We start from the raw sequence: 23,475 nt of genomic DNA, 5'->3' as shown, positions 1-23,475 counted from the left end.
ATTAGTGATCTATCGGATCCTTTCCATAGCTTGTGGAGCTCTAAGCATTGATTTTGTTGTTCTTTGGCATGTAGCCGACCTTCCCTTTGATTCTCACTTCGTCCTTTGGATTTTTCGAAGGATTTTCTTTATCGGAGACCATTCTTGTTGGTTTTACACGTTAGGTCTTGTTCTTCGGGTTTTGATCCCTTTTTGGGCCAACCGGATCCCCTTGGATCGTATAAATCATTTTAATAGAGAATTAGAATGTATCAAAGGAGTTAAATAGAACATAGAAGCGAAATCTTAAGTTTGAGGTCCTAGTTGTGACCTGTTCTAAATTTTGAGCATGTTTTAGCAGGCCTATGAGTCGGTTACTGTACCCCAGTTGTTACCGGTTGATTGTAAACAGTTTTCATGATATAATTCATTCAATTATGCATTGCCTCCATCATATCCTTGTGTTTCCATTGTGTTGCTCTTGCTGACCGAACCAGATTGATCTCTTTGAGGTCCCTAACCGGTGATAGCACCACTATCTAATCACTCATATAATCATCCATCATAAATACCTACATTCATAAGTATATCATCATTATAAGCATAATCAATCCATAATATAGATTTTTTATTCCAAGCATCTATATCATTCATCGTAATCATTACATGTCCATCATCACATACATGTCATGTGTACATCTCATAATAATTAATCACCTTTAATGAATAAACAAATCATATGTTCATTACATCATAAAGATAGAACACATGCATAAATCATGATCATCTTATACATCATCTCATATCATATAACATAACACATAACATGTTACAAATATCTCATTTATAAATTGTGCCTCATAGGCATATATAAAAATACATCAAAATAAATGAGTTTAATAAGATAAATCAAAGACTGTGCTATCTCCCACAATTCTTTTTGGTGGTGAGGAAAGCCCCTGAGTGGTCCTCATATCCAAAAATGATTCACTGACTATGTCAACTCCTTCTTTAATGTTAAATACTTAATAAAATTAGGTGCCCTTTGGCCTACTAGCATAACCTAGCCATAGTACTATCTTTTGCAACATTCATGCTTTCTCTCTATGTGTTCTTCCTATCTTCATCCATTACTGACTCATACCTTGAGGGAAAAATAGTACACTCAATTAATCTTTCTCCTACCTCAACTTTTGTACATCCCCCTCACCCTTGATCAATTGAATATTTTGTGCATCATATATTGTCATTATTACATCCTTCCCTATCACTAAGCTATCTCTCTTAGCCTAGATGGTATCTCTCTCCACTTGCAACCTCTTCTACGCTAGTGTTAGGTAATTATGCTCACTTAGTGATATATCTAGCCTCTCCTCCAAACCTCCTAATTTTTGTCTCCCGGCCTCTATCTACATCCCTATTTTTATGGATATATGAGAAACTATACCTATACTTGTGGCACATCTTACTTCCTATGCCATCATGCTTGAGCCCTATATTTATGTTATCTAACTTTGATCAGCTTGAAGAGATAGAGAACTACTACCCTCTATCTCTTCTAGCTCCTTCATTGCCTCATCTCTCCATACTCTACATCCAGCTACACCTCCTATACCTCCTCCCACTTACCCTCCCTCCTGCCTTATATGGTCATACACGTACTAAACCAACAACCCCTTTCCCTATCACTAGAATATTCCTTTCTCCCCCTCTTACATCCCTCTCTCACACATGTCTATGTATTTATTTTGGCACAATGAATTTTCATCCTACATCTAAGGTGATTAGGATTACATGTGTCCCTATTTTGAGGACATTGTCATACCATTTTATGGGCCCCATTGTGGCAGCTTGATTTGCGGGATGTGTCATAGTGTGTATATGCTAGATTTTATGAATGATTATAGTGTATAATATACTATGACAATTGTGAAAGTTGTAAGTGGAAAAAGCTATGACAAGTGAGACCCATGTCATGTAAGTGCCTCTACATTCAAGAGGTTTGCATGCATGCAAGCACTCTACATGGCACGAAGGTGTTTGGCATGCAAGTAGGTTTTGTGCATACAATGGTAAATTTTTACATGCATGCAAGCATTATGGTTTTTTCATGTGGCCTTCTTGGGAATTCATTTTGGAAGAATTGTAGTACCCCTGCCCTAATCAATTTCTAATCTCGGTTTAATCTTGGTTAGTTTATCATAATATAATGATTATAGTCAGATGTGTTGATTTAGTGCATATCTGTTAATGTGGTTTTTGCACCAGTTTGTATGCAAGTTAATTAATTCTCCTATTTCGTGTTATTATGTCAGACTAACGCATTCATTAAATTTATATATGTATGCATGTATGACTCTTGGTTGCAAGAGATTTCAGGTACAACGTCGCATGAGTGCGAGGTTCGTCTTCACCTAGATTTGCAGGTTTGAGTGTACCTCTTTAATCCTTAGAGTTGGATTAGGTGGTCGTAAGACCCTAGTTTGACCATAGTCATGCTCAAGTGAGCACCGTCAGTCGTCATCGGTGTTCCCTTTTGGTTGGTTTTGCGAGTCATTTGTCTGGTTGACCTTCTTGGTTTGCATGTTTGGTGTGTATGGTTAAATTGAGTAATTAGTCCTTAGTATTTAATTCGATTAAATGTGTATTTGCGAATTAAAGATTAAGAGATTATGTTGAACAAAGTTCCTTTATGCGATTATCGTTAAATTGAATTGCTCGATTTAAATTGGGAGCAAGTTCAATTAAATAGTTAATTTTAATGTTAAATTTGTTATGTTTATGCTATTGAAAAAGAAAGATTTAAATTCAATTGCAATAGAATTAATTTAATCTTTTGGCATTTTTGAAATAAAAAGGTTAATTTCCGTTAATTGAGAAAATCAATTTTTAAATTGAAGAACAAATTTAAATTATTGATATAGTTTAAAAGAATGATTTTTGTGAATTATTTTAAATAAAAATTTTAATTCCAAAAATAAATTTTGGTCAAATCTTTCTCATTTAACCTAGACAAATTTTGGGGATTGTTTTTTTTGGAAAAATATTTTTGGGAAAATATTTTTGGATGAAAATTTGGGGGTTTTGGAGGAGGAGAAATTTCTTGAGCCTGCAGGTTGGACTCCTCTCTAAATCTTTTCCAGGATTGCTATATGAGGTAAGATTCTGGTTTATAATTTTGGTTTCTTTGTTTATCAGAAAATGTTTTGGATTTTGAAGAATCTATTGTGAAGTTTGCTAAGTCTAAGTTATTTGGGGAAAATGAAACAATTGTAAATTTAATTCCAATACAATCTCTTCTTGTTTATTTCCATTCCAAGCTTAGGCTATGGTTGCTCTGATTATTTTTAAAATCAAAATAAACTGAGATTGTCTGGTTACAATGAAAATTTGATAAAAAAATCCCAAATAAATGCTTTCAATTCAGGCTTTATCAAAGAGATCCACCTCTATTAGGATTTATGGATGTTAATCAAACTTATTTGGCCAGGTTTTAGAGAAATTTCCCCCTTTCCTAATCTGGGTATTTTTTTTTTGAAATTGCAAATGGGAAAATAAAATAAAATTTATTTATTTTGGTCTCTGTTGAGATTGTGTTTTTTTTTAATTTTCCTGGGAGCTGCTTTTTTTTTTTAACAGTAAAGTTTAAATAAAAAAAAATCAATTAAAAATATATATATATATTTTAACCCCATCCACGTGGAGAGTTTTCCCCACCACGTGGAGGGGTGCAACAGCACTCCCCATGGGGGTTGCGTGCTCCCATTGGGAAGTAGCGCTTCCCCAAGGGGCAGCGTGAGCTCCCAAGGGAGGGGCCCACGTGGGTACCCTTCCCTAATTTTTGCATTTTTTTTATAAAAAAAGTTTTTTTATATATTTTTTTTATTTTAAAAAATATATATAATATTTTAATATAATTTAATATTAATTGTTAATTAAGTTCTTTTTTTAATTATGAATAAATAATGGCATTAATTAATATTCAAATCTTATTTTAATATTAATGCATATTTTTGTAATTAAATGCTTAATTAGTTAACTTCGTATTAATTATTAATTTGTTATATTTAATTAATCACGAATTAATAAATATATACATTAATTAACATTTAATTTTGGTAATTTTCTATATATGCACAAGGAAATAATTGTTAAGTAGGAATGGACTACCTTTAATTGGATTCCTTATATGTTTATGTTTTCCTTGATCCGTATAGTTTAACTTGGTTCTGAAAAGACGAATTTAAAGGAATTATTCTTGAACCAGTATGGCAATGATGTTTTAATTGAGGATTAAATATCATATTTAGTTGGTTAATGGTGGTTTAATTATATTTATGTGAAATTGGTTTAAGAACTCATAATGACGCATTTATGTATGTTCGATACAATGAACCTTAGAGAGTTAGAAAACCAAGAACAACCTGTATCTAAATGAAGTAGATAACTGCAATCTAACTTAGATCAATTAGAAAATTGGATTGATTTTATCGTTTAAATCAATAGGAAAGAAGATTGTCTTTTCCGGTTATTGCCTATGCGAGTTTTATTTCTGTATTCGCTTTTGCTTAAGTAATGGCAAGCCTTGCTTTGTTTGATTAGACCCGGTCGTATGGTTGATTTGGGTACTTGTTTCAGTCCTCAGTTCCGAGTTGACTATTGTATTATGGTGGGGTCGTAGTTGGTCATATCCTTTATATGGGTGTCGAATGATGATTCGTGGTTGACCATAGTTGGTCAGGCCTTTGGTTAGAGTACCACCAGTAAGTGTACCTCTTTTGAGTTGTGTTTGACCAAATGGTCGTTCCCTCCTTTTTGAACTCCATTCGTCTAACCATGTGTATTCCTTGGTTTTTGAGTTCGTCTGAGTATAGTTTAGTGTCGTATGGGAAAGTGGCTTTCGATTGGGGGCCGCGCCCAAAGTGGTTGTTGGGTAACCCATCGAAAGTGAGTCTAATAAGTGATAACCTAATAGTAGATTAGAATGTTAATCTCTAAGTAAAATAATTGTGCCTCACACATGGGACGAGTGCTAACACAAACTCGACATGTTGTGAGAAGGCCTGAAATGGCAAACCATCATCCTTGTCTTCGTGAAAGGATGTGTGGGTCCACATGAGGCTTGGATGGGTCAGAGGTTCGGATTAGGTTGCCAGGATAACCCAATGTATGGGGTCGGGACCTATGAAGACCTACCATGGTAACCATACCAGGTTGTGTGATGATAGGTGTCCCTACGTTCGCTAGTGTGTTGTCATATTGTCTTGATAGGAGTACGTTTGTGGGTCGCCCTATTGTCTATGCCCTTGTGAGTATCGGGTTTCATGTTAGACCTTGGGTGGTGATGACACAGTTTTGTGGATGTCCTAATGGACCTTTGCATTAGCTTCGATTATGTTTAGCTGGATCCTTTCCTTTTTCAGGGATCATTTATGTATTTATTGACCGATGTGGTCGTTTGTATATTGATTATGTTTCGCCTTGATGGCAGGATTGTAAATTATGAGAACCTCATGTATTCTTAACTTAATTAATTATCAGAGGGGTCATGCAGTTGAGCAGACCCGAAGATGTAGCCCTTTAGGGGTGAACTCCAAGATCATTTTGGTGTTATGTGGTGTTTATTCTCTTATGTTTCCCTTATTCAATTTTATCATGTATGAATAGCATTATGTTAGCATGTATAAAGTGGATAAGATGGAATTAATTTTAATGCATATATACAGTCCTCTCTTAGATGCAGTAAATTGGATCACGAATGAATGTAGTTTAGTATAATGGAATCCATTCAGTTATTGTTAAGGAAATTAAGTATGCGTGGGAAGATCTCATTAGCTTATGATAAAATTCAAGTGTGTTGTTAAATTAGTTGTATGACTTAAATTCTCATGAAAAGTATGAATGAAGAATATAGATAAATCTTAATGGATGAACCTTATCTTGTGAATTATATTTTCATCTATCAAAAAGAAATTATCCTTTTTTAAGAATTATCTCGTTATAAGATAATCAGCTTATTGGATTAATTGAGAGTGTTAAGTGTAATGTGTAATTAAGTAATCACGTTGGGAAACTCTTTAGGTGTTAGTTGATGTCTTCCTCTATGTAATCTGAATCTTTGATATCTTGATGTATCTTAATGTTGTGTTTATCTTTTAAAAAAAATTATTGCACTCTATTCTTGTGTTATGGCTTAATCCCTTCGGGGTTTCCTGGCAAGGCATTACATTTGGTATCAGAGCCCATGTTACAAACACTAGGATCTTTGGTTTCATTGTGCCCTTAGCTGTTGTGAGGTGTATCGACTTTACGTGCATGCTTTTCCTCCCTTGTGTATGTGAGTGATTGAGTAGACCTTAACTTGTGTGTAACGTGTGTGTTCACACCTTGTTCTGATCTTCTTGATGTTGGTGTCTTGAGTGACTATATGTGTTTTATGTGCTTATTGTTGTCTTGGTCTACGATTACTCATATTCTGAAAGAGAGTCGTATGTTCCTTCCTCATTGATTGTTATACTCTTTGGACTAATCCATTGGGGTTGGTCAGTGCTTGTCTAGAATCAAAAAGTACGAAATGTGCTTGCTTAAGATTATGATCTAGCTTAGAGTTGTCCATTTGAAGGACTAGTATGGAAAATATTGAATGCTTATTTTGCAGAAAATTGAATGATTATGACCATTCCTCTCTCTCTCTAGAAATTAAAATGATTGGGATATGTGTAATTATCTCTGATTTGAGTCTTTTGTGTGCGAGAGAAAGGTGTGACTTCTTGAACCCTTGTGTGAACCCTATGATGCTTATGTGTTTAGATAATAAAAGGGCTTTGGGTTGAAAGTTAATTTTGGTTGTTGGGAGAAAATTGTATGTTTACATTAAAGAAGTCTCCATGTGTATTGTAGGAGTAACATAATCAAATTACATCTTATGTAATGTGCATTAATATGCGAATAGCTATTATGTGAAACTACTTTGCTTGTAAAAGAAGTATAAAAGGGGAACATGTTATAGTAGCTTCGAGAGGGTATTAATGTGTTCCACGAAAGATTGTTCTATGTGTTTCATTAAACCAGTTTGATTGAGGATCTATTTTACAATGCTCCATTGAACTCACTTTTGGGTATATGCAATTACCTTATTATGGTTAGAAAGTTCGAATGAAAAGCTTGTTTGATGTGCATGCATTAAGATTTATTATTTTGTTGATAGCTCCTCGCTTACCTTCTGATCGTAAATTGATTTTCTATAATAGGTTGCAAATTATGATATGTGTCTGTATTGTATTAGAATAGTGAGTGTTCTCAAGAGACCTTGCATCATCGAAAAGATTGTCTGTTTTGATCTCTGTTGTTTGGAAAACTAGAACATTTCGTTGCAACCATAATTATTGGAAATGTCATGTTAGGTTGTTTGGCATCCTTCTAAAACAGTAGTGAAATGAAAACCATGTAATTGAAATGATAGGCTTGTAGTGAGAAATTTTATATTGTAGTGTGACTTTGTTGAGCTTGTGTCTTTGTAGGAAATAGTTTGATTATCAAACTCCCTTTCCCTTCTCTTTGCCTAGATTATAAGATTTTCAGAAATGCTATTAAGAATGTGTTGATTTAAATAGAATGTTTATAACGCATATGAAATTGTATGTTTGCTTTTGGACTTCTTATGGAAAGATGAAAGTCTTAAGCTTCAGAAATAAATTTGCATAGTTAGTAATTTAGTTACAAATGCTTAGTGAAATCAAGAAAGATATAGGAATGATGTATTTCCTTATGTAATTTTGAACTGTTAATAATTTTGGTACCTAAATCTAGAGTAAACTTGATTCAGTTATTCATGTGGGAAGCATAATTAAAATCTTCCTTGTGTAGATAATAGCGTACTGAAAAGTACTCCCCATAAATGTGATTAAACCAGTACTGGTGTATTTGTGTGTATTGTAAGAAACCGGTGCTTATTATATGTGCCCATGGATTGGTGAAGTAATCAACCATGGAGGATATGTTGCTTATGAGTATGGGAAACCATACTGTTTATGTGATGTTTCTTATTTGTTTCCCTACTGAGTACCAAACCTCGGGTTGTGGGTAATTCAGTATGTTAGGGGTAGTATTCGAAGTCACCATTCCTTGAATAGTATGGATTGGCGTACGAGTAATGTCGGCGCGAAGTGACTTTAGCTTCTCTATTTCGAAGAATGATATAGTTATACTATAAAACTGTATCAAAGGTGTACTCAATACTTTCCCTTTTTGATGAATCTATTTATAGGTTTATGTGTGTCAGCATATTCTTTCCTTTATTTGAGCATTTTGATGGCATTTATTAAGCATATTGATGGTGATTCTTGTGTATAGTGATGGTGTAATTTGGAGGATCCTTTGCCTTGTCTTCATGAAAGGTAGGTTTATCCACATGAGCTACCAGTTAGTATGTGTTGGTGGGCATGTGGGTGGACCTTAGTCAGATATACCTCTAACTTATGACGAGTATCCTTCTAGAAACGTCGCTATGCGGGATGTGACCTGCGCGTGTTTTTTTTTCGCGAGATACACTACCATGCGGGATACATCCATTGTGTGTCTTCTCTGCTTGGGGTATTGTCATGCCGCATGACGACGTGATGCGGGGTGATGTCGAGGTGCACACCGCCATGCCATGTGGGTAGTGTGACTATGTCGCACCACATGAAGAGCTACTACAATAGGTAGGCGATTGTTCCTTCCTTCCTCGTTGGTGGCTAGATGCTAGTCACATAGTGATGTTATGTGCAGTTGTGATATTCTTTATATTTCTTTGGGGACCAGCAATTTATTTTACTTTGACTTTGAAGGTTTAGCCACGATCTTGTGATATTTTGCTTACTTGATTTGGTGTTGCAAATTCTGGAATATTTTATTGCCTTATTGTTGGAATTGATGATTTATTATCTTTATTCATATGTACTTTGGTGGCTAAACTGATTTATCCTTATTGTTTTCATATGTTGGTCTTGTGTTGAATTATGAAATTCCTCTCCAAGGACGTATGAGACGGTCTTGGTAGAGTGTGTACGAGGAAGTGGACATAAGGAACCTTGAGGATGGGGGTATGTGAGGCTGTGATGCAGCTAGGATCCACTACCTACCTATGTGTGGTGACTATCTCTTGGAGGCTAACCACCTTACTCAACAAGGGATGTTCACGAAGGTCTTGTATGGAAGGTAGCAACGCTATGGTGTGCCCTAGCACCATCGAGCTTTGAGTGAGATATTGGATATTTATGATCATATTGTTGTTATGAGATCAGGTATAGAGATGTTGATCATGCATGTTATCTTTGACCGAGCATTAAACATGCTCACATGTGGCCTTTTGAGTTGTGCATTCCAGTATGTGGATGATTATTATGTGTATCATGGAGTAAAATGTGTTAACTTGTCACTATGTTATGGGACATAGTCATTGGAAAGGTTTTTGTGTGCCTGGCAAGTGTAAACAATTGAGTTATTTATGTTGCTCTTATTTCATGGAAGTTAACTTGATTGTAGAATTTGAATTTTGAAGCTGGGTCTATGCATTAAAATTTTATGATAAAGATGTATTGGTAAAGAAATTGATCATGATGGCATGTTTTCTTGTCATATTTGGTAGATGAGTATGTTAATTGTTGTTTACCTCTTTGTAATGCATTAACTTGGTGTAATGAAAGGGAGAAAATTCTTGTCTCTCTGCTATGATTATAGATAATTCCTAGAATGTTATAAGAAATGTATGGATTTAGATGTATCTTGCCAATGGGTAATGGCATTCATAAAGGATTTAGCAATAATATTTCATTTAACTATGGAAAGATTTCTATGTGCAATTTGATCTTTGTTGAATGAGTTTCAGGGCTGATGCATACGACATGTTCTCCATCTAGCCTTACGACTTCCAGGAGTAAGTCGGAACCTAGGGGGGAAGAATGTAGTACCCCTGCCCTAATCAATTTCTAATCTTGGTTAGTTTATCATAATATAATGATTATAGTCAGATGTGTTGATTTAGTGCATATATGTTAATGTGGTTTTCGCACCAGTTTGTATGCAAGTTAATTAATTCTCCTATTTCGTGTTATTATCTCAGACTAACGTATTCATTAAATTTATATATGTATGCATGTATGACTCTTGGTTGCAGGAGATTTTAGGTACAATGCCACATGAGTGCGAGGTTCGTCTTCACCTGGATTTGTAGGTTTGAGTGTACCTCTTTAATCCTTAGAGTTGGATTAGGTGGTCGTAAGACCCTAGTTTGACCATAGTCGTGCTCAAGTGAGCACCGTCAGTCATCGTCGGTATTCCCTTTTGGTTGGGTTTGCGAGTCATCTGTCTGGTTGACCTTCTTGGTTTGCATGTTTGGTGTGTATGGTTAAATTGAGTAATTAGTCCTTAGTATTTAATTCGATTAAATATGTATTTGCGAATTAAAGATTAAGAGATTATATTGAACAAAGTTCCTTTATGTGATTATCGTTAAATTGAATTGCTCGATTGAAATTGGGAGCAAGTTCAATTAAATAGTTAATTTTAATGTTAAATTTGTTATGTTTATGTTGTTGAAAAAGAAAGATTTAAATTCAATTGCAATAGAATTAATTTAATCTTTTGGCGTTTTTGAAATAGAAAGGTTAATTTCTGTTAATTGAGAAAATCGATTTTTAAATTGAATAACAAATTTAAATTATTGATATAGTTTAAAAGAATGATTTTTGTGAATTATTTTAAATAAAAATTTTAATTCCAAAAATAAATTTTGGTCAAATCTTTTCCATTTAACCTAGACTTTTGGAAAATTTTGGGGATTGTTTTTTTTGGAAAAATAGAAAATTTGGGGGTTTTGGAGGAGGAGAAATTTCTTGAGCATGCAGGTTGGACTCCTCTCTAAATTGAAGAAGTTGAGGAAATACAACTTCAGAGATCCCAAGAACACCTGCATGCAAATACCTGTCACAAGAGAAGAATGGAGGCACATAAAGAAAAAAAGCATAAATGCTCTGAAGAAGAAGATTATCATTCAGAAAGGGAATCAATTTATGAAAAAGTACAATACAATCCTTATAAAAGGATAATAGAAACCCTAAAAGGGAAAACATAGGTTTGCACATAATAATTAATAAAAAGAATTAATTATTATGCACCTAAAGTTAGCTTAAGTGTAAAAGAGATAAAGGGAACTTAAATAATTAAACAAATATTGTTTAATTAATCAAGCAAATACCCGAATACTCTAACACCCCCCCTTAAGCTAGACTTAGGGAGAAGCTAAAACCTAGAACAACTACTGAAAGCAAGAAAGATGGGTCCCGGCAACAAGGCCTGATCAGGTGCCCAAATACAATGAAATCTCTATGAACTGGAGAAATAGAGAAAACCACATGGGAACAAAACTCTACTCCAAAAAGAGATGGAAAAGAACACCACTGAAGCATGAAGAACCTGCAAACTCTGTCGAAGAATAACTACTGATCTGAAGAACCTCCACTGAAATAGAACATGACCAGGTAGATAAGATTATAATCTGTATGAGTGCCCTCAAATGACACTACTCGAATCAGAAGGCAAACAAGGCAAACAACTGAAATCGAAGATACAGATGGCATGAAAACACCAAAGCCTGAAGAGCTCATCAATCGAACCACGGAAGCATTAAAACCAATAGCACAAACCTCCTCATAATGTGGAAGAGGGAGAGGGACAGGAACACTGAAAAGAACAGCCAAGAAGAACTGCATGACGAAGAACCAGGAACATCAAAGGTGCTGAAAAAAGTACACGGTGTCGTGGAAGGAACATTCACTTGACACACATCATGAGGTGAATGTCATGGAAGGAACACTCATTGGATAAAGGAAGATGGCAAACAACAGACAAACATCAAACCCCTCATGGCACTTTATCAATAGTGCATGTACAACAAGGCACAAGATGTGCAAGATTCCAAGTAAACAATGCATGATGGCACTTTATCTCAGAACGTTTACAGAATTACAATGCTACAATGATAAGAGGACTGGAAATAGAAACAAGAACCAAAATAGAGACATCCTACCCAGAGAAGAGATCCCAGGACCTGAAACAACCAAGATATCCACCAGAGTGTTGAAAAGCAAAAAAATGAATAAAATATGCATGGAGTAGAATCTAGAAATAAAACTCATATGGATGGAAAGTACACAGCACATGCTTTCCAAAAATATAAACTTTTTGAAAAACGGAGAGCGGATGCTTATTCTATGGCTCCCGGAGTGCAAAAATGAACCTCTGGCTTTGACAGAAAAAAACACTATCAAAAAGGAAATAATAAAAGTTCAAACCACTAGATCTGGATAGAGCTCGGAAAGAGTTTTCCGATGATATAAGGTTTTTAAAAAAGCGCCTCCGTATGACCAAGTTATAGCCAAAAGATAAAACCCCTCTTCTAGGGCATAAAAAAGGGTAAAAAACAAAAATTAATTGTATTTATTTTTATTTTTTTTGACGAAAATTTTCTGACGCATTTGCAAGTACAGCCGTACTGATTTTTGTGCCTCGTAAAGCATGTCAATGAAAAAATCATGGCCCAGATGCACTCGTCACCGAAATAGGTCGAATTATATATCAAAATGAATGGAAACGCCCTTCGAAAAGCCAACGGTGAAGTCTGTTTTGGCCCAAACTGCTCTAATGTATTTTTAATAATTTTTTTGATGAACTTCTCGAAATTCATGCAAAAAAAAAGAGGCAAAACCAAAGAAAAATTTTCAAAACCCAAATTTGACAGATTTTATATGGAAATGGGGGTTTTGGGGCATTCTGAGCTCAATGGTGAGGTCCGTTTGAGCCCAAAATGATCATAAACAAAACAGCTACCCCATATCCAATAAAAAATTCTGAAAAAACTTGAAACCCTCCTCCAAAAAATCTTCTGAAAAATCAGGAACAAGCAGCAACAGACGTAGGCTCTGATACCATGAAGAAGTTGAGGAAATACAACTTCAGAGATCCCAAGAACACCTGCATGCAAATATTTGTCACAAGAGAATAATGGAAGCACATAAAGAAAAAAAGCATAAATGTTCTGAAAAAGAAGATTATCATTCAGAAAGGGAATCAATTTATGAAAAAGTACAATACAATCTTTATAAAAGGATAATAGAAACCCTAAAAGGGAAAACATAGGTTTGCACATAATAATTAATAAAAGAATTAATTATTATGCACCTAAAGTTAGCTTAAGTGTAAAAGAGATAAAGGGAACTTAAATAATTAAACAAATATTGTTTAATTAATCAAGTAAATACCTGAATACTCTAACATAAATCTTTTCCAGAATTGCTATATGAGGTAAGATTCTGGTTTATAATTTTGGTTTCTTTGTTTATCAAAAAATATTTTGGATTTTGAAGAATCTGTTGTGAAGTTTGCTAAGTCTCAGCTATTTGGGGAAAATGAAACAATTGTAAATTTAATTCCAATTCAATCTCTTCTTGTTTATTTCCATTCCAAGCTTAGGCTATGGTTGCTCTTATTATTTTTAAAATCAAAATAAACTGAGATTGTCTGGTTACAATGAAAATTTGATTAAAAAATCTCAAATAAATGCTTTCAATTCAAGCTTTTATCAAAGAGATCTGCCTTTGTTAGGATTTATGGATTTTAATCAATCTTATTTGGCCAATATACTATTGGTTTTAGAGAAATTTCCCCCTTTCCTGATCTGGGTATTTTTTTTTTGAAATTGCAAATGGGAAAATAAAATAAAATTTATTTATTTTGGTCTCTGTTGAGACTGTGTTTTTTGTTAATTTTACTAGGAGTTGTTTTTTTTTTTTTAACAGTAAAGTTTAAATAAAATAAAAAATCAATTAAAAAAAAAAAGAAAATATATTTTAACCCCATCCACGTGGATAGTTTTCCCCACCACGTGGAGGGATGTTGCGTGCTCCCTTTGGGGGCAGCAGCGCTCCCCATGGGGGTTGCATGCTCCCATTGGGAAGCAGCGCTTCCCCAAGGGGCAGCGTGAGCTCCCAAGGGGGGGGAGGGGGGCACATAGGGTTCCACGTGGGTACCCTTCCCCAGTTTTTGCAATTTTTTTATAAAAAAAGTTTTTTTATATATTTTTTTTATTTTAAAAAAAATATAATATTTTAATATAATTTAATATTAATTGTTAATTAAGTTCTTTTTTAAATTATGAATAAATAATGGCATTAATTGATATTTCATGGATAAATTTGTTATTAATTAATTGTATAATGTTAAATATATAATAATTAATATTCAAATCTTATTTTAATATTAATGCATATTTTTGTAATTAAATGTTTAATTTGTTAACTTTGTATTAATTATTAATTTGTTATATTTAATTAATCACGGATTAATAAATATGTACATTAATTAATATTTAATTTTGGTAATTTTCTATATATGCACAAGGAAATAATTGTTAGGTAGGAATGGACTACCTTTAATTGGATTCCTTATATGTTTATGTTTTCCTTGATCCGTATAGTTTAACTTGGTTCTGAAAAGACGAATTTAAAGGAATTATTCTTGAACCAGTATGACAATAATGTTTTAATTGAAGATTAAATATCATATTTAGTTGGTTAATGGTGGTTTAATTATATTTATGTGAAATTGGTTTAAGAACTCATAATGACGCATTTATGTATGTTCGATACAATGAACCTTAGAGAGTTAGAAAACCAAGAACAACCTGTATCTAAATGAAGTAGATAACTGCAATCTAACTTAGATCAATTAGAAAATTGGATTGATTTTATCGTTTAAATCAATAGGAAAGAAGATTGTCTTTTCCGGTTATTACCTATGCGAGTTTAATTTCTGTATTCGCTTTTGCTTAAGTAATGGCAAGCCTTGCTTTGTTTGATTGGACCCGATCGTATGGTTGATTTGGGTACCTATTTCAGTCCTCGATTCTGAGTTGATTGTTGTATTGTGGTGGGGTCGTAGTTGGTCATATCCTTTATGTGGGTGTCGAATGATGATTCGTGGTTGACCATAGTTGGTCAGGCCTTTGGTTAGAGTACCATCAATAAGTGTACCTCTTTTGAGTCGTGTTTGACCAAATGGTTGTTCCCTCCTTTTTGAACTCCGTTCGTCTGACCATGTGTATTCCTTGGTTTTTGAGTTCGTCTGAGTATAGTCTAGTGTTGTATGGGAAAGTGGCTTTCGATTGGGGGTCGTGCCCAAAGTGGTTGTTGGGTAACCCATCGAAAGTGAGTCTAATAAGTGATAACCTAACAGTAGATTAGAATGTTAATCTCTAAGTAAAATAATTGTGCCTCACACATGGGACGAGTGCTAACACAGACTCGACATGCTGTGAGAAGGCCTGAAATGGCAAACCATCATCCTTGTCTTCGCGAAAGGATGTGTGGGTCCACATGAGGCTTGGATGGGCCAGAGGTTCGGATTAGGTTGCTAGGGTAACCCAATGTATGGGGTCGGGACCTATGAAGACCTGCCATGGTAACCATACCAGGTTGTGTGATGACACTTGTCCCTATGTTCACTAGTGTGTTGTCGTATTGTCTTGATAGGAGTACGTTTGTGGGTCGTCCTCTTGTCTATGCCCTTGTGAGTATCGGGTTTCATGTTAGACCTTGGGTGGTGATGACGCAATTTTGTGGATGTCCTAATGGACCTTTGCATTAGCTTCGATTATGTTCAGCTGGATCCTTTCCTTTTTCAGGGATCGTTTATGTATTTATTGACCGATGTGGTCGTTTGTATATTGATTATGTTTCGCCTTGATGGAAGGATTGTAAATTATGAGAACCTCATGTATTCTTAACTTAATTAATTATCAGAGGGGTCGTGCAGTTGAGCAGACCCGGAGATGTAGCCCTTTAGGGGTGAACTTCAAGATCATTTTGGTGTTATGTGGTGTTTATTCTCTTATGTTTCCCTTATTCAATTTTATCATGTATGAATAGCATTATTTTAGCATGTATAAAGTGGATAAGATGGAATTAATTTTAATGCATGTATGCAGTCCTCTCTTAGATGCAGTAAATTGGATCACGAATGAATGTAGTTTAGTATAATGGAATCCATTCAGTTATTGTTAAGGAAATTAAGTATGCGTGGGAAGATCTCATTAGCTTATGATAAAATTCAAGTGTGTTGTAAATTAGTTGTATGACTTAAATTTTCATGAAAAGTATGAATGAAGAATATAGATAAATCTTAATGGATGAACCTTATCTTGTGAATTATATTTTCATCTATCAGAAAGAAATTATCCTTGTTTAAGAATTATCTCGTCATAAGATAATCAGCTTATTGGATTAATTGAGAGTGTTAAGTGTAATGTGTAATTAAGTAATCACGTTGGGAAACTCTTTAGGTGTTAGTTGATGTCTTCCGCTATGTAATCTGAATCTTTGATATCTTGATGTATCTTAATGTTGTGTTTATCTTTTAAAAAAAAATTATTGCACTCTATTCTTGTGTTATGGCTTAATCCCTTCGGGGTTTCCTGGCGGGGCATTACAAGAATCCTCATTTTATATTACAAACTCTATAAATAAGATGCATATGGAGTAGTTTGTATGATAGGTTGATTTGTAGGTACTATTGTGCTACTAGTATTGCTTCAAAAATCATGTTGTGGTGAAATATTATAAGAGCTTGGCTTTAAAAGTGTAAATTGTAACCTTTATTATTTGAGAATAATATATTGGGTCGTGCTTTAGACTATGGGGGTTTTCTCTCATAAGGGTTTTACCCTTTTACTAATCTACATGTTCATATTTCATGTGGTATATCTTCTCATATAAATATTTAACTTTTAAAAGATTCACTATCTCCATCCTCATATTGGTGTATGAAGTGTTTCCACATACCTTGCTTCCTTTCAATTTATCATCCCAATATTTACATTTTTCTATCTAGGATCTCTATCATACAACAATAGGATTCGATCTAAAAGGGTTGAGATTGACTAGAATTTCAAATTTTTAAAAATAAAAAATAAAAAATTCTTACCCTTTCTTACTAGTCTCTAAGAGATGACTTGGCATACTTATGGTACAAATTTGTGTGACTTGTTATTATGTTTTAGTATATAAGGATACATTGAACATGGAATTAGTTCATATGGTGGATTAAGGAAAAAAAATCTTTGAGAAACATTTTGATTTGGAAAATAAAAGAACATATCTATATTAGAGCTAGAGTATGCATATAAGTCATTTTTATGGTGTTTCCTTTGAATATTTACCTAAAATTGAAAATCCCATCCATCAAGGAGGTTGACCCAACATAACTCAACCTTGGTAATCTAGCAAATTTGCTCATATTTTTAAATGTCATCTATCAATGTAGGTTTTTTATTTCCCTTATGCTAAGGGATAATTCTTTTTTCTTGCAAATTATTAAGCTTACTTAGATTATTTAGACATGATTATTATGAGAACACCTAACATAATCCATCAGTTGCATGTGTCTATATCATCCACCTTTAGGTGGTTGAGTCTCACGCCCTCTTTTGGATTTATATACCACCTCTCATAACCATTTTTTGTCTTCATTTAAGTACGTGCAATCATGTAATTTGGCATTTATCAAGTAGGTAAAACTTTGACCTATTTTGTGCAGTTCGATTTATTACACCTACTTCATGTATATGCCCATATTTATTCTCTATTAGTCAAAAAGAGTAATGGATAGATGAAGTGCATGTGATCTATGATTGGCAGATCTTGTCTTTGATTCTCATTTATTGTAGAATCTAACATCATCAATGTTACACAAATTCTAATATTAGAGATCACAATAAATTAGGTTGTAGTTTGTTCTTCACTATGTTAGATTTGTGCATCAAAGGACAAATCCACATTGCTTGAGATCGACCTTGAACTGCTTAAGGTCAACCCATAATAAATTTTGAGTTTGATTTAATTTTAAGATAGAGAATATTGAAGATACCAGTTTTTGGATATTGATAAGTGGATGTTGTGTTATATCTTGATAATATTCTTCATCATTATTCTTTAAGCTAAGTACCAATATCGTTTTACACTTAATTTCTATAGACAATATTTTTTTTATCATTATATCTCTAATTAATTATAAATATATTTAATTTATATAAATTATCTACATGAGTTTTTAATATCCCATATGATATCATATCTTCATTAAATGTTTAACTATGTTTCCAACATCTCTTCATTATTCATAGTTTTATCCTTTGTAGAGTTCATGACTCAAGAGGAATCAAATAGTATTGGTAAGAAAATGGTGATGGTAATGTCCAATAATTTTATAAAAAGGTTATTTTTTCTACATGAGATTCTTTTAGAACCCAAATAAGAGATTTGTGTTTGTTTACCTTAAACAATGTAAAATATTTTCACCAAGCTTGTAATAGTTATATCCTCTCAAGAAACTTCTTTAATAGTTAAAACTAATTTTTTTATTTTTTTTTAAATTGAATTTTTAAAAATATCTCTCCATTGATATGCAATCATGACATTTATTTTATAGGTTAGGTCATTTTACATGGTAGGTAAAGGTAGAGGCAGGCCTCTAATGAATGATCTATAAAGAGTCAATGCTTCAGATGGATTAGTATATGGCACTTCATGAGCTGCACCTCGCACAGTTGCAAATGTCAAAATAGTATTGTTCTTGCCATTCTTCCTTACATGCCCATATGCCTGAGTCCATCCTGCTATCTATTTCAATCACAAAGCTGTATTAGTAAACAAATACAAATATATATAAATAAATTTAGATTTTCTTATAAAACATATTGTTTAGATAGATACTGTAGAAGTTATTGAACTCTTTAATTGTTATCCAAAAGATTCAGCAAATTTTGGTATTTTATTACCTTATGTATAGCAAAGAGGTTGAGAACTTACATTGTACCTATTCAAAGTCATATAATCTAATACTCTATCTTCTACTCTATCTTCACTTGGAGGAGACACATATAGCTTTATGAACTCTAGGTTTTCTCACATATCAAATTTTCAATATATATATAATTAAAGATTGATGGAAAGTAAGAAACAAAGCTCACCTGCTTATGATCATACCAAGTTCTATATGGGATTATTGTGCTTAGATGTAGTTCCTTAGCCAATCTATCAGCAATGGTTCTTGTTGCCATAAAGGGTACAACAGAATCTTGATCACCACTGTAAATGTTCATTTGAGCTCAAGTGTTAGTCACACATTCAAGGTATATGCTAGGAATAATAGGAGAACAATTATTCAACCTGCATAGGCTAGGGCTGAAAGAAAACCATTTCTTAGAAAAGAACTTACCCATAAAGTATAACTCGTACACCAGCCTTAAGAAGGTTAGAGAGAATTGGTATGATGTTGATTAATCTATCTCTAGAATCATAACCCAGTGGCCTGCACATAATGTCTTACGGTCAATTATCATTAAATTTAAGCATAAATATTCCACAACAAAAACTTGAATTACAAGAATAGACACATGTATCATGATTTATTATATCTAACATATGATCATAAAATTCTATTCAATAACAAATCTTCCTCAATAGAAAAGATATAATTTATTCGAAATTATGACCACTTCCATTTATTCTTCATGTTTACTATTCTGCTATCACATTATGATAGTTTAACAATAATTACAAGAACATACCCATAGCATGAATCCCAAGGGCCAGGTAACCTGCCACTTGTGTTTGCATGAAGTGCCTTCTGCACATCCTTCCTATTGAGGTATGTATGTACTTCAGCATCAATGCATGGATCAACACCTTTTTGTGGAATCTGCACCATCACCATCACAAAAAATGATCTATTGAATCAATAGAACAATTTAAAATGAGCATTTAATCAAGAAGTTCTTGTAATCTATTGAATCAATAGAACAATTTATTTGTATTCATACGTCTAAATCTTTGATTATTTGATCAGGAAACTCTTGTAATCTCTTAAATCAATAGAACATCCATTTATATTTCAGTTTCATAATTCTTTCATAAGATTGAAATCAGGACTCACTTTTTTAAAAAACCTGCTAACTTTATTTTGTAACGTGCTAGACTGCATTCTTCTGTATGATACACAATCATCTGAAATAGCATCATAAGGATCTACCGATCCCATTTCCATATCCACCATTGCTGATACTTTTGCACAATCAGCCGATAAAGTGTCATTGCCATATATTTCATACCACTGTCTAGAGGTGTTGCAAACCTTTCGAGTAAATTTGTATGTTCTGTCTGAAATTTGGCCATGTGACCACAAAAACTCTCCATTGTTTATACTGATATCAATATCCACAAAGGGATTCCCTAGCTACCATCAGAATAATCACAAGAATAAAATATTAGGTGGCAATATATCAAACACAAAAAGACAATATATTACCCTAAAAAACTATATATTATATGCTTCTCATACCAATATTAATCTCCTGTACTACAATTACAGATAGTTCTTATTAATAAAAAAAAAATTTAACCCCTACAATATTTTCTCTCAAAATCATCCAAAGTTATGCATGCATCACATTACCCAACTCAAGTAATTCATCTGATTGATTTAGTGATAGTGTGAAAACGATCTTAGAAGATAAAACATACTGATATTCCTTTCAAATTGATAGGCTTCCTATGATTTTTGTTGTAATCCAAAACAAGAGCTGTTAGTTGAGGAACATAGTGCCCTGGCAAGTACCAAAAAAATCACATATATATACATTATGATCAGCTTTAAGATCATCATGATAATATTGAAAATATCTAAGCAAAGAAAAGCTAATGCATACCTGCATAGCTTTCTCCTGTTATGTAAAAGTCTACATCTTTGAACTCTGGAAATTTCTTATACCAATTCAAAATGAATGCCAGATTGTCTTCGGCTGTACCAATCAATAGCATTTTATTACATGCAGTCCTCTTCAATATTGCTCATCCAAATCATATATCAACAATAACAGAGATAATTAATGATATCAAGTTTTCACAATTCATTAATGATGCTAATTCTAGTTTCTAAATTAGATTGTATAGAACTTTCTATAACTTGTTATAATCAACATTTAAGATTACTCTCCTATTATCCATCATCAAAATAGAAAGTGCTATAGAAAAAGAAACAATAACAAAGATATTTACTAACATACCAGCTTGAGCATCATTAAAATTCTGATAGTCCTTAGTGTTAATTGAATATGAGAATCCCACTCCAATTGGGCTCTCCACATACAATACATTTGTTTCTGCCGTGGATAGATCCAAGCATCAGTGATGTATATATATTATGATTGATATAAATATCTATTTTAACTCCCAAAAAATTATGGATCCGTAATCTATTACCTTTATTCCAAGAATACAAATCCTTCACCAAAATATCCCCCTTAGGTCTGAAAGGACCATGCTCTTCCAATGCCCCAAACCCAAGTGATGAACATCCAGGCCCTGTAATATAATCAGAGCAAACCTTGATAGAATCAGAAGATCATCAAAATGTTAAAAATAGTATATTTTAAGTTTGATTTGTTTAAGTGATTCATTCAAAATTACATTAGTTTCATCTATAAGATCTGTCTATCAGTATGAATCACTTAAACAAATCAAAATATTAAGGTTTCATTTAAAATCGCACTAGCTTCTCTAATAGAATCCGTCTATTAATGTGATTTCAGATGAACCACCTAAACAAACCAAAATTTAGAATCTCAGATGAACCACCTAAACAAATCAAAACTTAAAATTTACTGTTTAAACCAATAAAAAGAAAATTTAAAACTTTTAGACTTGCACTTATTTTCAAATTTTTTACTCAATTACCCCAAACTCAATTGAAAGCAATAGATCACTGTTCATTGTTTTACCTCCTGTTAGCCATAAGGCTAATGGCCTTGATGTGGGTCTATCAGTATCAGCTTCCACAAAATAATAAAACAAGGCTTTGTCTGCATTGATGGTGACATATCCAGCATACTGGTTGAAACTTACATCCTTTGGTTGGCCTGGCAACTTCTTCACAAGATCAGATCTAGGAGCTCCCAAGGAACCTGAAACAATCAGCAGAACAATACCCAATTGAAAAAATAACAGATTTGTGCCCATTTTAAGTCTGGGATCCATGAATAAAATCCCTACATCAACTGATTGCAATGACCAGTTATTGGCTACTTTTGAACTGAATGCTTAACCTGTTCATATATAGATTAGATTACAGTTAGCATGCATGCAACTCGCTGCTCATCATATCCTTTTGGAAAAAGTAAAACAAAGATCAGAATTGGATTTAGTATCAATACAGTGAGAAGAAGTCATCGACATCCCGAGTTCTACTAATTTGGCAGAAGAAGCGGATTTTTTTAAAATTTGGATAAAAAATGGAATGATTTTGTCCTTATTCATAGGAATCCCAAAATAATATTTTTTTCCTTATTTTCCAAAACAATAGAATGCCAAGAATTCCTATATAATTGGAATCATGATAATGTGTGAATTGTATGAGGATAATAGGAAATAGTAATAATAATAATGTCTTTTATAGCATACAGATGGGTTAGAGCAGTATAGGACTACCTCATACTCCTTGCAAGAGGTACCTAACTGCACTACAAATGAGACGTGCATATCTTACCCTTTTGTGGGATTTGAACTTGTGACCTCTCTTTCAAGAACACAAGTTCTCCACAACAAGTGAAGATAGAAGAATATTATTTTTTTATTATTTTATTATAAAATTAGAGGAACATGTTTAAATATTAATTGAGTAGTTTTGATATTTATATTATAAATATATTAATATAATATATATTTTTAATTTATATTAAAATTTTGCAATCAATGAGTTATTGTACTTGAGGTATCTATTGTGTTGTATTTCAATATTTTCAATGACAATATTTTCAAAGAAGAAAAAAGTATATTTCATTCTTTTATCTATATGTTTTGTCATTTTTATAAATATATTATAGTGCAAAACAATTCTATAAATTATCAATGTTTATATTCTAGTAAAAATTATACATGAGAAAATTAAAATGTTTGAATGTATATAAAACTCTACCATTCCATGCATAATGCTTCCTTGAATGCCAAGCACCTCCTTAGTGTAGAGCACCTACATACATGCAAACCCCCTATGTGTAAAGTTTCCTACATGATATGGGTCCCACCTATCATAGCTTTTTCCAATATGTCATAATCAGTAATAAAATTCATCATAGATTATTACACACTATGACACATACCACAAATTAAGTTTCCATGGTAGCTCCCACAAAATGGGATTCCTATCTCCTCAAAATGAGGGTACATGTCATCCTAGTCACCGTACATATAGGATGACCTCCCCATTCCAACTCCCACAAAATGGAGCAATCTTAAATTCTTAAAGTGCCTTCCTTTCCTTGCCATGAGCACTCCATAGGAACCTAAAATAGTGAAAGTAGAGTTCTTCTATCATATAAGTAAAAATAAGCATAGCTATAACTTAATTCAA

The 23,475-nt window shown here is 33.2% G+C and overlaps 1 protein-coding gene across 1 annotated transcript; it reads right to left on the bottom strand.

The window, feature by feature from the left end:
- Positions 1–18,409: 18,409 nt before the first annotated feature.
- Positions 18,410–22,152, bottom strand: LOC131074199 (serine carboxypeptidase-like 45). The gene is made up of 10 exons (XM_058010761.1): positions 21,848–22,152; positions 21,330–21,431; positions 21,134–21,229; positions 20,777–20,869; positions 20,592–20,674; positions 20,005–20,304; positions 19,640–19,770; positions 19,288–19,380; positions 19,040–19,157; positions 18,410–18,689 (listed from the first exon to the last, which is right to left on the bottom strand). Exons 1-10 carry the CDS (start codon positions 22,101–22,103, stop codon positions 18,510–18,512), a joined length of 1,452 nt encoding a protein of 483 aa, XP_057866744.1. The 5' UTR covers positions 22,104–22,152; the 3' UTR covers positions 18,410–18,509.
- Between the last annotated feature and the right edge of the window lie 1,323 nt (positions 22,153–23,475).

The sequence above is a fragment of the Cryptomeria japonica genome, chromosome 8 (assembly GCF_030272615.1).
Source record: "Cryptomeria japonica chromosome 8, Sugi_1.0, whole genome shotgun sequence".
Lineage (NCBI taxonomy): Eukaryota > Viridiplantae > Streptophyta > Pinopsida > Cupressales > Cupressaceae > Cryptomeria > Cryptomeria japonica.
Note: the sequence above shows the minus strand (reverse complement) of the source record. Positions and strands in the feature narration are given on the sequence as shown.